This window comes from Lactuca saligna, chromosome 8 (assembly GCF_052625555.1).
Source record: "Lactuca saligna cultivar CGN05327 chromosome 8, ASM5262555v1, whole genome shotgun sequence".
Taxonomy (NCBI): domain Eukaryota; kingdom Viridiplantae; phylum Streptophyta; class Magnoliopsida; order Asterales; family Asteraceae; genus Lactuca; species Lactuca saligna.
The window spans coordinates 135347714-135364762 of record NC_136424.1 but is presented as its reverse complement, the minus strand read 5'-3'; the positions used below and the strand labels follow the sequence as shown (position 1 = coordinate 135364762).

General features: G+C 42.7%; 1 protein-coding gene across 2 annotated transcripts; it reads left to right on the top strand.

The window, feature by feature from the left end:
- Positions 1–10335: 10335 nt before the first annotated feature.
- Positions 10336–12484, top strand: LOC145008491 (uncharacterized). 2 transcript variants are annotated; one of them, XM_078967089.1, is made up of 5 exons: positions 10336–11015; positions 11113–11189; positions 11302–11338; positions 11523–11622; positions 11766–12484. In XM_078967089.1, the coding sequence occupies exons 1-5, from the start codon at positions 10757–10759 to the stop codon at positions 12373–12375; spliced, it is 1083 nt and encodes a 360-aa protein (XP_078823215.1). In that variant the 5' UTR covers positions 10336–10756; the 3' UTR covers positions 12376–12484. The 2 variants fall into 2 exon arrangements, with proteins under 2 accessions (XP_078823215.1, XP_078823214.1); XM_078967088.1 differs by having other exon boundaries at positions 11092–11189.
- The last annotated feature ends 4565 nt before the right edge of the window (positions 12485–17049 follow it).

The window sequence follows — 17049 nt, the reverse complement described above, 5'->3', positions numbered from 1 at the left end:
TTCAAATGCTCAGGGGACGAGCAAGTGAAGAAGCATCCCTCCATATCAGATATCCACCTCATAGCTGCCACCGGATCCTGCGTACCATCAAACTCTGGTGGCTTGGTGTTGCTGAACTCCCTAAACAATGTCGCATCACCTCCCTGGGGTCTTGCCGCAGCAATCACTGCGGTAGCCGCTGCAACCGCAGCCTCAGAAAGAGCGGCATAGCGCTCGTCAAATGTCTCAATCAACGCGGTCTTAATGGACCCAAACATCTCTGGTAACTCAGCTCTGATGACCGCAGCCACCTCCTCATGAATGATCTGTCGAATCTCCTCATCGCTAGTTCCGGCATCCTCCGGCATGTGACGTGTCCTCACCATGATCAACCTCTGAAATACAACATGCGATAATTAGAATTCACTCGAACACTCTTACATTCGACAATCCACCCCTCCTTGACTCTTGGCATCCCAAGATTCTTATTTGGACTGTGTACCGCACCGATGCTTTCAGTAGTACGGGCCCAATACTACTGTCCGCACCGTCTCAGTACACACCCCAAATCTTCCTCTTCGGATCCCAATCCCCAAGTACTCTATTATACTTAATTCACTCTGTAACAGGTCTCACACAAAGCTCTAGCTGCTACCTAATTACTCTCAGCATCTCATAGCAGCTCACCAATCCCTAGGCTAAGGCATCACGAAACAGGCCATTCTAGTCCTATCAGCAATACCTAGCCTACTCAAGCATGCAAACGCATCGCATTAATAATTATCACGTAATAAAAGATATTTTGGGAATTCACCGTTCGGGCGCTGGCTGATCGTACACACGTTTCTTCCTGGAAAATCTTTGACTCTTAGAAAATTTTTGGTTTTTATTTTGAAAATATCTCTTTAATTCCTCAGTTTGAGTTCAAATACCCCCGAAGGTGTACCCGAATCCCTCAAACCAAGGCTCTGATACCAATTTGTAACACCGAAAATTTAAACCAATTTTTTTTTCAATTTTTATAAAACATAATTCCATCAATATTCATTATAACAGCCATTTTAATTGTCCAACAAAACAATACAAATCCCAAGATCATAACGTCAAGCTCTAAACGTGTGTGTGTACGGATCAAGCCGGCGCCTTTCCGCGGTCGTCACTAGTACCTGAAACAAATAACATCAACACTGTAAGCACAAGGCTTAGTGAGTTCCCCAAAATACCACATATAACACATATTAGCCACTCTAGGCTATAACTCTGTGGGTCCGTGCACCCAAACTCTGTGAACCCTCAGGTTCTAACTCTGATAAACATGCACCACATAAATCACATAGAAATCATGCAGTACAACACATAACATACATAGCATACAAATACCCCATCAAATAGCTCTGGTTACCTACTCAAGGTAAAGTATAGTGAGAAGACTCACCTCGCGTATCTCGGTATCTCACGAATCCTGGAAATCCCTCGTGCTCGATCCTCCGAGCTCTAATCCTCCTATAAAATTATACGTTTCTAATTAACACTTTATATCTCTAAGGTTGACTATCTATAAGAAGTCAACACATGTCAACTCTGGTCAACGGTCAATGGTCAACTCTGACCGGACTCGGCGAGTACCATGGCGACTCGGCGAGTCTAGACGTTTTCACCAACCCTCTGAAATCCTCTTACTACACGTCGAGTATCCCCCCCTTTACTCGACGAGTTTCACCTGGATGAATCGCGGGGCCACCCCGACTCAACTCGCCGAGTCTCAAGGACAACTCGGCGAGTCCAAGTTTGACTTAGTCCACTCGTCATCCCTCTCCAACTCACCCTGACTCACTGAGTCTACCCATGACTCGATTGGACCACTCGTTGAACAGTCCCAAGGCAATCTTCAAGCTACTCGCCGAGTCGGATGAACAGACTCGGCGAGTCCATGCCATGCAACCACTCAAACTCGCTTCTAAGGTCAGATCTGCTTCCAAAAACTATAGATCTGGCCTCCCTCGACTGATTCATCACGTAAAGCTCCTATCTTGGTGCTCATAACACACCCTATAGCTCAATAATGGAGTTTTTGACCTAAGGCATGAGGATTCCAATCCAAAGCCTCCATTGATCCCCAAAAAGCTTGGGTAAAGGGACACTCTGGACCTCTAAGGGTCCAGATCTATGGTTCCAACCTCATAAGGGACCAAAAGGACACCAAATCTTGCCATAAAAGGGTTCAACAAACCCTAAATCGCAACAAGCTTCACTAAACAGAAAACGGTCCGAGATAATACCTCTAGAGTGATGATCTAAGCTCCAAATCCACGAAATAGCAACCTCCTTTGCTTCCTCTTGCCTAGGGTCTCCTTCTTCTTGCTAAATAACACACACAAGATCAAGAATGGCTCCCTTCTCTTCACAAATCGCTCAAGAACACTAGGGACACTCACTGAGGGTTGGGTGAGCACAAATGACGGCCATAAGGCCCTTTAAATAGGCCTCAAACCCGGAGATTTAGGGTTTCATTACACAGCGCAGACTCGCCGAGTCCATATCCTGGACTCGCCGAGTCCCGGCGCGCACCAATGTTCCATCCCGCATCCCTACTCGGCGAGTCTGAGCTCCAACTCGCCGAGTCCCTCTCACAATATAACAAAAAAATTAGATTACAAGCTACCTGGTAAAATCCGGATGTTACACCACAGCAAGGACCAACGGTATGTTCAGCAGCGAGAGCTAGGTGTTACCTTCAACAGGGTTGCGCAGGATATGTTGCTTATGTTATGGAAACCCGGGAGGCGGGTAAGGTGGCAGTGGGCGATGTGCCCGTAGTGCGAGAGCTTACAAATGTATTCCCTGAGGAGTTTCCAGGGATACATACGGAGAGGCAGGTGGAGTTCAAGATCGACCTAGTCCCTAGTGCGGCTCTGATAGCCAAGGCACCGTATCGGTTGGCTCCTCCTAAGATGCAGGAGTTATCTACACAGCTGCAGGAGCTGTTAGACAAGGGATTCATTAGACCGAGTAACTCTCCCTGGGGAGCCCCAATTATGTTTGTGAGGAAGAAGGATAGGTCACATCAGATGTGTATAGATTACCAGGAGCTGAACAAGGTAATGGTGAAGAACCGTTAGCCACTCCTGAGGATTGATGACCTCTTTGATCAGCTTCAGGGAGCATCTTGGTTCTCCAAGATTGATCTGTGATCAGGATATCATCAGATGAGGGTCAGAGAGGAGAATGTATAGAAGACTGTGTTTCAGATGCGCTATGGTCACTACGAGTTTGTGGCGATGCCCTTCGGGCTCATTAATGCTCTTGTCGCGTTCATGGACCTCATGAACCGCGTGTGTAGACCGATGTTAGACCGGTATGTGATAGTGTTTATTGATGATATCTTGGTTTACTCCAAGACACAGAAGGAGCACGAGGAGCACCTGCAAGAGGTTGTGGAGACTTTTAGGAGGGAGAACTTGTATGCTAAGTTCTCTAAGTGTGAGTTCTGGTTGCGCGAGGTGTAGTTCCTTGGGCATCTCGTCAACCAGAACGAGATCTTAGTGGACCCGGCCAAGGTGGAGGTCGTGATGAGATAGGAGATTCCGAACTCTCCATCCGTGATTCGAAGTTTCCTAGGATTAGGCGGCTACTATCGGAGATTCATCCAGGATTTCTCCAAGATAGTCGTACCCCTGACCAGGCTAACAAAGAAGGTCGTGGTCTTTCGTTGGGGGCCTGAGCAACAGGCCGCATTCGAGACACTAAGACAGAGATTGTGCGAGGCGCCAATCTTAGCCGTGCCAGAGGGCATGGAGGATTTTGTTGTGTACTGCGATGCGTCCATCTCAGGTTTGGGCGCAGTATTGATGCAGAGAGGGCATGTCATTGCCTACGCGTCAAGGCAGCTGAAGCCTCACGAGGCGAACTACCCGACGAATGACTTGGAGTTGGGGGTTGTTGTATTCGCCCTCAAGATTTGACGTCATTACCTCTATGGGTTTTGCTGTACCATCTACACAGACCATAAGAGTTTGAGGTACCTCATGGATCAACCGAATCTAAATATGAGGCAGCGTCGGCGGATAGACGTGGTAAAGGATTACGATTGCGAGATCCTTTATCACCCGGGTAAGGCCAATGTAGTGGCCGACGTGCTCAGCTGCAAAGCAGCACCGATCAGGGATATCTGCCCGAGGATGATAGTGGTGACTCTGCTATTGGTGCGGATTTGGGAGGCCAACAAGAGGTCATGAAGGAGGAACATCGGAAGAGCGAGCGGATCGTGGGGCAGGTTTCCTCATTCGACTATGACAGTCGAGGATTACTGACACTACACCGTAGGTGTGGGTGCCATACCACGGGGGTGTGCACCAAGTTCTAATGAAGGAGGCGCACAAATCTCGATTCTCCATTCATCCCGGGGTGACGAAGATGTATAGGGATCTTCGTCGAGACTATTGGTGGGCCTACATGAAGCGGGATGTGGCATGGTTCGTGGAGCAGTGCTTGACTTGCAGGAAGGTCAAGGCTGAGCATCAGAGACCTCCCGGCAAGATGCAAATATTGGATATTCCGTTGTGGAAATGGGAAGACATCACAATGGATTTTATCACTAAGCTTCCCAGGACCGCGCGGGGAGTGGATTCGATCTGGGTCATCATCGATCGATTGACCAAGAGCGCCCATTTTATCCCGATTCAGGAGAGCATCTCGGCCGAGAAGTTGGCCGACATCTATATTCTGGAGGTGGTGGCACGACACGGTGTGCCAATTTCTGTGATTTCAGATAGGGATGTACGGTTCACTTCCATGTTTTGGAGGAAGTTTCATGATGAGTTAGGTACTCGTCTGCATTTTAGCACCGCCTTTCACCCACAGACGGATGGTCAGAGCGAGCGAACCATCCAGACCCTGGAGGATATGCTGCGAGCATGCCTATTAGACTTCGGAGGTAGTTGGGATACCTACCTTCCATTGGCAGAGTTCTCCTATAACAATAGTTATCACGCGAGCATTGATTGTCCTCCCTTTGAGATGCTTTATGGGAGGAAGTACAGGACCCCGATATGTTGGGAAGAGGTTGGCCAAAGGGTAATGGGGAGCACTGAGGTAGTGCTCAAGACGACAGAGAAGATTCAGCAGGTCCAGAGTAGGCTTTAGACTGCTCAGAGTCGGCAGAAAAGCTATACCGATAAGCGCCGATCAGACCTGGAGTTCCAGGTTGGGGATATGGTTCTCCTGAAAGTTTCGCTATGGAAAGGCATTATCCGATTCAGGAAGCGGGGCAAGTTGGGCCCTAGGTACATTGGACCGTTCAGGGTTATAGCTCGGGTGGGAAAGGTGGCGTGCAGGCTGGATTTGCCAGCCGAACTCAGTCAGATACACAACACTTTCCATGTTTCTTAGCTACAAAAGTGCCTGGTAGACGCCTCAGTAGTGGTACCCTTGGAGGACATTCAGGTTGATGACAGCCTGAACTACATTGAGCGACTGGTGGCAATCCTTGACCGGAAGTCGAAGGATTTCAGTAACAAAAGAGTGGAACTCGTGAAGGTGCCATGGCAGCACTGGAAGGGGTCGGAGTGGACGAGGGAGCCGGCGGACGATATGATGGAGCATTACCCCGAGCTGTTTCAGGATCGAGTAGCAGACTTCAAGGATGAAGTCTAAAATAAGTGGGGGAGATTTGTAGCACATGGTTATTGGTACGTATTCTCTTATTTATATTTTTTACATCTTGGCTTTGGACTCGGCGAGTTGAAGGACCAACTCACCAAGTAGAAGCGTGATGCGGTGCGAGGCTTAAGCTGTGGACTCGACGAGTCGGGTCCTGAACTCGGCGAGTAGGCCCTATCTGAACAGAAACCTTAACCCGAGGGTTTGCACCCTATTTAAACACCTTAACTCGGCCTCCTTCATCCCATTTGCTCCCAGAAGACCCCCATAGCAAACCTTAGCTGTTATTGAAGCAATCTAAGGCATTTGGAGTGATTTTGGTGCTTTTGTGACCCTAGGAAGGAAGGAGAAGCTTGAAGGATCAAGAGGAGGCTAGAAGGATCCGAGTTTGAGCATCATTTAAAGTCTACAGAAGATGTAAAGTCTATACCTTGTTTGTTCTTTTGATAGATCCCATTTTATGGACTTTTAGGGCTTTTCTAAGCCATTTTGGTCACCAACCATGATTGCAAGCATGGTTTGGAGTTGGTGTTTTGGATCTAGGTCCTTAAAGGGGTTACAAGGTAGAAAGGAGTGGCTCTTGCACTCAAAGAAGGCCCCATGCATTAAAAGAACCTTTTTAAGGACCTTGTAAGCTCAAAGTCCCATGCAAGCACGTAAAGGTTGTAACTTTACATGCTAGATCGATTGTAGGAGCATAGATCTATCTTTTGATCAAGTTTTGTACATCAAAAATCGAAGATTTAGTGAGTGGTTGTGACCAACTCGGCGAGTCCAAGGTTTTTTCCCATATCAGTTAAGGGTCATAAGGACCCAGTTGAGTATGGAAAGGTTTTAAGGGGATCCAGGGGAGTGACCAATGCTCTGGACTAAGCCATTGCTCTGGAAGTTCAAGGGACTCGGCGAGTGCATGAGCAGAGTCGACAAGTCCAAGGAAAACTTCTTAAGGATGAAGATGAACTCGACGAGTTGTTCATACAACTCGGCGAGTCAAGGACAGGACCCGTGTATCACTTGAAGATGAACTCGGTGAGTCGGATGAGGATTCAGTCGATGTTCATTTAGAAGGAAAACTCATCGAGTTATCGCCTAACTCGACGAGTATAGAAGAGTATAAGGTCAAATGGAAGGATAGGAACTCGGCGAGTTGGCGAGCCAACTCAGCGAGTAAGGTCACTAGAAGTTGACTTTGACCTTGTTTTTGTCAGGGGTAAAATGGTCATTCTACCCTAAGAATAGTTAGAAGTGTATGACTAAGTGTTTTGTAGGAATTATAGCCGGAGGACAACCGGAGCAGCAGCGGAAACAGTCAGAGGATTCCCGTACAGATCAACAGCTACTACGAGGTGAGTTACCTTCTAGTAGCGGTGGGTCTACGGCCACAATGCCGACCACCAGTAGGAGTTGTATGATTAGATGATTATCTTTGTGATATCATCTAGGTTTGCTGCTACCTGATATGTTATATGCTGGCATGATATGTTATATGTGATAGTAGTAGAGTTTGGTTGTTAGGACTGAAAGGTAGGTTAGACACCCAAGATACGTCTGATAATATGTGCTGATATGTTATATGTTGGCATGATATTGTATATGTGATAGTACTAGAGTTCGGTTGTTAGGATCGAAGGGTAGGTCAGCACCCCAGAATGGCTTGACATGGGTAGGACGACACCCCAGAATGGCTGCATGGGTAGGACGGCACCTAGAATGGCCGCATGGGTAGGTCGGCACCCCAGAATGGTCGTACCGGGTAGGTCGGGCACCCCAGAATTGCCCGGCAGTATGTATGCTATGTGATTGTATGGAATGTGGTACGATGGGGGAACTCACTAAGTTTCGTGCTTACAGTTTACAGTTTTGGTTTCAGGTACCTCTTCAGGAAAGGAGAAGGAGCTGGCGCGGTAGCGACACATCATACACACACTCTTTGTTTTTCGTACTATGAGTTATTCTGGGATTTGTACTCTGACATTATTATGTTTTTACGATTCGGTTTTCAGATACGAGACATGTTTTTATTAGATGATATGATCAAATGATATTTTGTTACAAATGTTTTGTAAATCACTTAATCAAAAATGAAATTTTTGGACGTGAAAATTGGGTCGTTACATCGACCATTCTATTCCTTGAAATTAGAATCAAATGTATTTCCTTTGTTTATAATAAAAAAATATTTGTTATATTTATAAATGATTTGTTAATAATAATATTCATTAATTCCATAATAATTTTTTAGAAAAACCATAATATTTTGGTTATCGGGTAATTTTCAAAAAAATCCTAATATTTTGAGCAAACTAACAAAAAAAGATAGAATACCGGTTAAATATACGAAATCGGCCAAAAAGGGTTTTTTTTCGATGTTTTAGCCGGTATTTTGTGCTTTTCTATAAACAAAATTTAGTTTGAGACTTTTTTATAATTTAGACTAAAATTTTAGGACTTTTTTGGAGATTTCTCTATTGTTTCTTACCAACTATTAACTTTATAGAACGATTAGGTGTCCTAAAAGTTAATTAACTTCACAAAAATTCAATTCATAAAAGTGGCCAATCAAATACAAATCAAATTCAAGGATTCTAGTTTAAGCAAAAACATAATCACTAGAATAGAATCACAAATCAAACATCAAATTATATGCTTCAAGTTAAAAAATCAACATGTTTTGAACAAGAACTAGAAATTAGGGTTTCTTAGCCACATATAGCTAAGAACAAATCAAACAAGAATAAAGATGGAATTGAAATGTTTATTGCTTACTAAAATGAAATTAAAAGTGTTTGCAATGATTTGGTCTTCTCAAAAGCTCCAAGAATTCTCCCAAAATCACCCAAACTTGCTCCAAAAACCGTCTCTTCTCTAAAAATAACATCTTCCGCTACTTTATTAAGTGCTCACGTGCTTGCCATAAGACATGCGTTTTTTGCATGGTCATGCCTTTTGCCCATGTTTGTTTGCCATGACCATTTGTCTTGACCCATGCTTTTTGTTAAAAGTTCAATAAGTCTTCACTGTTGGCTCCATCTTCAGTATAGCTTCATCACAAGTCATGTTGCTCAAATATAAGATGACAAGAACAAACACGACACGTATCGGTGTGACAAGGACCACGTTTCAAATTTAGTCATTTGCTATGATGATAATGCGACAATGACTTGGGTTATGTCTTCATGTTCTTTTCTATGGCATGACCAATCCATCTTCTCTTCATACTCCAAAGCTCCATGTTCTAAGTTCCACGCTCCATACTCTCTAATGCCTGCAAAATGAATAAAAAAAATAGTGAAGTATCAGACATTCTTAATTAAATATACAATTGCCCAAATAATTAACTAAATGCATGAATTATAAAGTAGAAGATTATGAAAGAACAGAAATAAACATGCAAAATAGTTGCATAAAATGCACCTATCAGTCAATAAATTCTAGAAACGTTTTGGGATGACCTATAATCCAAATAAATACCATCCGTTAAGTTTGATAAATTGATACTACATTTTCCTTTTTTTTTCTTTAATTTTCTTGTCATTAAACACAAATCAAATCTAAAATCAAGTTTTGATGTTTAAAATTAACTTTTGATACTTTTTTTCCAGATTCTTTACTTTATACACTCCAGACTAGTGTTTGTTTTGTTAGACTTATTATGACATAACTTTATAAAACTTTTTTTTATTGATTTTGATATATTTAAGAAATCATAACACTTTTGGTATTTAAGTGGATGTCTTTATATAATCGTTTTCTGCATTTAATGTTTCATGTTTTCTGCATTTAATAACATTACATATCGGTTTTCTACATCCTAAAAGAGTTGATTTAAAAAAAATAAAAACATCATTACAGGTGACGCTTTTAACAGTTATATCTAGGTATTATCGACAATGATTCATTAGCGGTGATTTAAGGTATTACCGACCACAACACCATTAACAGCAACACGTTTCTTTTGGTGCGGTTTTTTGGGCAATATATAGCGACGCGACAAGATTAATGACAACTCATTAGTGGCGATATCTCGCTGTTTTTACTTTTAGTGGCGATGTTGTGTGGTTTTAGCGGTGTTATGCGTCGCCGCTAATGATTGTTTTTTCTAGTTGTCAAAGCTTCACGATTGATGAGGAGGGTCGCAATTTTTCAGATGAAATTTTGTGTTGCTAACTCTTAGGTGGCGTGTCTTTTCATAGAATTGCGGTTTCTAATTAAAAATAAAAATCCTATTTTAAACCGTTATAAAACTAAATTCACCAAAAATATTTCCAAAGTTGAGTGTGGTTTCACTACTATTAGCAAAGAGAAATGGGAAATGCTGCGATCATGACAAAGACGGAGGAAAGTTTACTTTGAACTTATTTGGATTCATCCAATAAAGAAATAATTAAATTTCTCGGCATATGTAGCTCTCTGTGGAAGAAGGTGTTTATTCAACGAGTAGGACTGTCTTTTCTTCATTTTCATATTATAATTTTAAAGTCTTTTTTGTTGCAGGATATGGTACTCTCCAATAATTAATTATTATTGTAGGAATTTGTGCTACAACGATTGAATTCTTATGAGACCTACCCCATATTTTTTCCTCCTATTATAAATTTTGTACACATACAGATGCGTACATGTATTGCTTTTTTTTATGTATATGTACATATATGCATACCAGTGGGTGCATATAATATATATAGATGGAGAATTATTTATCTTACATGAGAGCGAGAGACAGAGAGAGAGAGAGAAGGGGAGAGAGAGAGAGAGGGAGAGAGAGAGAGAGAACATCTTTGCAAAAGATCTATCTACCTAGGGTTTCAAACTTGTTTGTAAAAGATCTATCTACCTAGGGTTTCAAACTTATTTCCGGTATGTTTGTCTACAGTATCCTAAATGTATTTTTGATCACTGTATCTTAGGTTTTCATTCCTAGAAATGGAAAGACATGGTAGAGAAGTTTTGAAGAAAAGTCTACAAAATTATGTGTTCAAACTTCAACGCCAGCAGTAGGATTACTTGTTTGAAGCATTTCTATTAATGAATTTACTCAGACTAACGGATGATTGCAACACATAGAGGCCACATCATCGAACAAAAGGAGATCAAAAAAAGATCAACTAATTAAGCGTATATGGAGAGAAGTCAAGAAACCAAGTGTTCCAAGACAAGTTCGGATTCGTACCCGAATGAAGAAGGCGAGGAAGAAAGCGAGTCAAAGGAAGTTCTGGAGTTGAAGGACGGAGGATGTTCTAGTAATAGCACGATAGAGGAGAGTGATAAGAAGCCATCTGTCCGACCTTATGTCCGATCTAAGATGCCTAGACTCCGATGGACCAATGATCTGCATCTTCGGTTTGTTCAGGCAATCGAGAAGCTTGGTGGACAAGAAAGTAAGTAATCATACATGTTTTTATGTTGTTCGAGTTGTCCTTGAGCTTCTAGACCATAATGACTTTTTCTTGACAGTTTTAATTCCATTCTGTGCAGGAGCGACTCCGAAACTGGTTCTTCAGTTGATGAATATCAAAGGACTTCACATCGCTCATGTCAAAAGTCATTTACAGGTTCTTCTACTGCTAATAGACACGAAAGTGTACAACGATATATTCATATATATCGAATTCTAACAACAAAATGGATTCTAATTATTTTTGTTTTGGGTGTTTCTTTCATCAGATGTATAGAAGTAAGAAGATCGAGGATCCAAACCAAGGTATGCTAACTCCTAACTGTGTTGCCCTAATAATCAACAATAGGGTTCATCTCTCTCTCTCTCTCTCTCTCTCTCTCTCTCTCTCTCTCTCTCTCTCTCTCTCTCTCTCTCTCTCTCTCTCTCTCTCTCTCTCTCTCTCTCTCTCTTTGGCGACGTGATTAATGTTAATATCTTGATATTGCAGTAGCTGATCCTAGGATTGATGGTGGAGATCAAAATATTTTCAACCTTAGCCAACTACCAATGCTTCAATGCTACAACCGAACATATGATTCAGCCTTCAGGTAAAACATATATGTAGACTACAAGAAAATTAGAATTTGCAATGGTTAAATATTAATTGTCAATCACACTTCTTCTTGTTGTACCATTTCTGTACCTTTAGATCTCAGTTTGTTTACTAATTATCCGTTTTTGGTGTTCAAAGATATGAAGATCCACCGCCATATCGTCGTGATTGGATGCATAACGCATTGAGGGAGCATTGCTCATTTCAAAAAACAAAACCGAGATTTTATAACATCGCTGATAGAATTCTTGCAATAAACCAAGTGGAACAAGCAAATCGTAGTATGCAAAGTAATCTGCGTCCTCTTAGTGAAAAGTTTTCATGGGGAACGCAGGAAGTTAATGATAATTTTGGATCAAGAATCTGTGAGAAAATGGACATGTTGCAAGGCCAATACTCCAAGCTGCCAAACCCTACCGAAAAACTCAATCCATTCAAGGTTCAAGAACATGAAAATATCCCTCTAGATTTAGAAAGTACAAGTCTTGAGAAGCATAAAGGAACAAAGAGGAAGGCATCTGATCTGACTCTCGATTTAAATCTGTCTCTTGGGGTCCATTCTGGAAGCACTGAGAGCCAGAAAGCTGTGGAAGAAGACTATGACGATGGAGAAGGAGAAGAACGTAATTTGTCATTGTCATTGTATTCACCATCTTTCTCAAGAAACAGAAAAAAGTTAATAACAGAAGATGATCATAGCAATGATCAAAAAGCTAAAAGGGCAAGTACTCTGGATCTGACTATATGAATGAGACAAATTCTAAGTGAGATCTTGAGGTACTTGTTCTAGAGCATGCACTTGTGATTTTCCTCTTTCATCATCTTTTTAAAGTTAAAGAAAACCATCTGCATATTAATCTTGTTTTATTGTTTGTCATGTATGATTTCTTTTTGTTTGCTACTATAGGTACTGATATGGCTCTTAAAAAATATGTACTACACGTATTCTATTTTTGCGTTGCAAAATTGCTATAAATCCTTTTCAAACGCAAAAAAGATCCTTACACCTTGTAAGATTGACCGCTTTAGACCAAAAATGCCAAGGATAATTGTATTTATTGCAATTTTGCATTCTAGTTTCCATGGTTTTTTTCCCAAAATTGCAAAAAGCCAAAACGGGATTTTTTTTTTCTTTTTTTTTTCTTTTTTTTTTTTTCACCCTAATGATTTATTTGTACCGATAAAACAAGTATAATTAATGGAATACTCAATCACTATACAAAAACAAGTACATTTTTTTTAATAAAATAAATATATTTCCATATAGCGGAATTGAATAGGATCATTATCATGTGAAACATGCAAACACCGACATATAAAATATATTTTGATTATCATATGATTATTACATCCCATTTTTGCCGTTGATGTGACTTGGCTTTCGACCACCTAGGATGCGCTCAGTGTGATCGTTTGTGGGAAACCTCAGAGGTCACAATGAAAGAAAATCGTTAGCCTCTCTCTGGGAGGAGGTCCCGGAAAAATGCTCTGGCGGTCAAGTTAGTAGAGTATTTGGGGGTAATGGTTTGAGAATCGGTAGAGATAGCTTACCCATCAAGGCAAGGCGATGGTCCTTTTATACTGAGGATCTTCTTCCATCCGTACGAGGGACAGGGACAGCGATTCCGACAAGATCCATCATCCTTATTGACGAGTCGTGTTCCTCGTTGAGTTAGGCCCATCGATTGGTCCATGAGATAATGCTCTGGATGTGCTCCTTGTCGCCTGGACCCGTTATCTTTGGACTGTAGTAGAGCACGACCTTGGGCGAGGGTGAGCCTTCTGCGCAGTCGTCCCACCAAGTCGCCCGACAGCTTGGGGCGTCTAGTGGTTGGAGTGGTCGAGTCGGGCCTGGCTGGGCCCTGCAGGAGACTCCTCGTCTGAGGCTTCCTTATTCCTGGCCCACTCTAATGGATGTGTCATCAAGTCCCCTAGTCCAGTAGTCATAGCGTATGCTAGCTAGCTATGATGTTCTGGACTTAACTGCTGGTGTACGTGTCACGCCTTTATATAGTTGTCGCTTCATTTTCGGTGATGCGACTGTTCGACGTGCTTGGCGGTTACGTCAGCTGTGTCAGGGGTCTTCGTAAATCCCTCTTTTCCCTCTATATTTTCCATGGAAAATCCCCTTGGTTTTCATACCGTCTTCTTTTGTTTCTTTTTCTTTTCTCCTCTCTTTTCTTTCAGTATTTCCTTTATTGCTTCTTCTATGAGTCTGATCCCTAGTTCTTCTGAGTTTGCTACCCTTCAGGTGGCTTATGGGCTTACTCCGGCTGACGGAGTAGAGTTCCCGGCTACTGAGTTTGTGATTACTTCACCACCTCCCGGAAAGGTGGGTGTTTACGTGAAGACTTTTGACACCGGACTCCAACTTCCTTTGACCGACTTTCAAGAAGAAATGCTTCGTCGAAATGGTTGTAGCGTTCAAATGTTGACTCCTGATGCTATTCACAAAACGGTGGCTTTTGAGATGATATGGCGGGATAACGGCATCATCCCCGACTTCTTTGTCTTCAAGTTCTTTTCCTGATTTGCAGCCACCAACAACAAGTACACCTTTTATACTCGGCATGGAGGTCATAACCTTGTCCTAGACAACAAACTACCGAAGAATTGACAGGACAAGTGGTTATGGGTCAATCCGGAACTACTTGGCCGGGAGTACCATCGGGAAAATACTTTGTCAGATGTTAATCCTAAGTTGTTTCCTCGTAACCAGGCGATCGTCGATCTCTCACGCACTCTTCAAGTTGACATTGATGTGTTGTCAGAGGTGCTTCTTGTTGGAGTTGGAATGAGCCCCAATTGCATGCTCGGGGGGAGATGCCGGTCTTTTACACAGTCTCTAACGGTGAGCTGTTCTTATTTGCTCTGTTCCTCCTTCCCCCCCCCCCCCCATTTTGTTTTTTGAAGAAATGAAGACGTTTCATGCTTGTGCTTATTGGTTTCGTTATGCAGGTACCAAATGCTCTGTTTCTATGGATTCTATCTTGCGAAAGCGGTACAAAGGGAAGTTAGAGCACTGGGTAGTGCCTCTTCATGAGGTTTTACTTCTTCCCCGTCGCTTGAGTATCTCTTTTGTGACGCCCCCACAACCAGTGGGGAGTTCTACTGCGACGGGTAACCAGGCAGTGTCGGATGTTCTGTTCTCTCCTACCCCAGTACCTTGCCCATCCGGTGAGCCTTCAGCGGATGATGTGGTGGACAGTAAGGATGGAATCATGACCAGCATACATCGTGTTGATGAGAAGCGTAAAGATGCTCAAGCGATGGGTGAGTCGGTATCCGAGGGTAGTTCTGGCTGCATTGGCAACCGTGTGGTGCAATGTTGTGGACTTATGCATCTACTATCTTCCGTGCCGCCTCATCATGGAGATGTGTTAGTAATACTCAATGACGACGTTCAACCGTCTGAGGGTATTGAGGGGGCGCCTCAGCAGCCCATTGTTCCTGTTCCGATTGCTTTAAATCCTTGTGTTTGCTCTCAATCTTCAAGAGATAGTGTTGAGCGATTGCATCATGAGTCTTCTGCTGCTAAGGCTTTCTGTGCCCCTTCTTTCTTTGTTCTCGGTTGTAATTTCAAGCAGACGCTTGTTTGTCTGTTCACTTCGCTGCTATGGATTTACCTGTCATGCCCTTCCTCCTGCCACTGTTGATGATATGGACACACTGAACAACACTGTCTTTGCCCACAATCTGGCTTATGTTGCTACACATGCCATGACTTACCTTGCTGCTGGATGCCATCATGTGCAGCGACTTGATGATATAGAGCGCGCACACTCTGCTCAGGTGGTGAGCGAGGCAGCCTTGAAGATGCAGGTGGAGGAGCTTGGAGCTACCGATCGTCTATTCGATCAACAAAATAAGTTCATGGTATCAGGGAAGTTTTTGTTGGAGGATGTTTGGCGTGATTTGGAGGCTTGTGTGGAATCGCTGACGCAGATAAATGAGGGTTTGATGATCCAAAAGGAGCGCCTAGAGTGTGAACTTGTTGACCGTGATCGTGCGTTAGAGATCTTGAAAGCAGACCGTGATTTGCTACTTCAGGTTGGGCTTATGCGCGTAATGGATAAACTCATAGAACACCTTAGATTTTCCGGGGGTATCAGTCGCATTCGCCATGCTGCATTGGTTGCATGTGAGGAATTGGACCGTTTAGGTTTGAAAGCACGGGTTGACGCTGGGACGTATGATCCGTCTGCTAGCGATTCTTGCTCAAGTGATTCTTCAGCTCCGGATGATGCTTTGCTGGGTTTTGCGTTTATGGATTTTGCGGATCTACTTGGATTAGGTCAGCTTGATGTAAATGGGATAAGGGCGTTATGTGAGTTTGATGAGGCTGATGATGTTGCGGTGGGTGTGGCGACTATTCTGACTGGAGGGGATTGCACTGGTGTTGATGATGGTGGTGGTGGACCAACGATTAGTGTTGTTGGGGATGGTAATAGGGTTCCCGGTGGTTTTGAGGTTTATTATAGCTACCCTTCGGGGTGTAAAAATTTGATGAAGCTTTCTTCTTCTTCTTTCTGTTTTCTTTGTTTTTCAATGACTTATGGTCTTGAATGCCTTTTGTGGGTTTTTGCTTGTGTATTGAATGACAATAGTTGTGTTTGCTTCTATTAGCTTTAGCACTACTCTGCACTGTATTGCTTTCTTTTTATCTATGTGAATTGGTGTGTTTGTTTACCCTTGGGTGAATTTTTTTTTAAGATTGTGGGCATACTAAGCCTCCTGTATAGATTTTGTTGCTTGCTAAGACTTTATTCTAAGACTAGTCATTTTGTTGCTTTATATTTTTGTTTATGAAAGTATGTGTGTATGCAGGTGTGGATTCACTAAGTATCCTTCGTGTTTTATTTTATTTCATCATACATGCCCATGGTGCATAATATATATAAAATCTAGCGCATTTTTATTGCCATTATGTAATCCTGATACATGCTACTTTTTAGTGCACTAAGGTTCTCTATCGGACTACACTGAGCGTCCGTCTATCGGTCCGGGTGATCAATCCGACCAGGGAATGTTTTACTAGAATTGTCCTCCCTTCTGTGTAGGGGTTCGTGAAATCACTCAGAAATGGAACATCCTTAGGTTCCTTGCATTCCACGTTCTCAGGAGTGTCTTCCCTCAGGTGTCTATAAAGAATATGGTCCGTTGCGATGTGCTTCTCCCACTTTGTACGACCCTTCCCACGTCTGGCTCAATTTTCCACGGGGCTGCGTTCGACTAGCCTCGTTTTTTCGTAGGACGTAATCCTCGACACGGAAAGCCTTATCTTTGACCCACTGATTATAGTACCCTTTCACTATTTTTTTATCCAACTTGGTGCATGCTTAAGCGTTCCTATCGCTCCTCCAAAAGGTCCAAATTCTCCCTCAGGTTTTTTACATTTGTTTGCTCTTAATAGTGTTATATC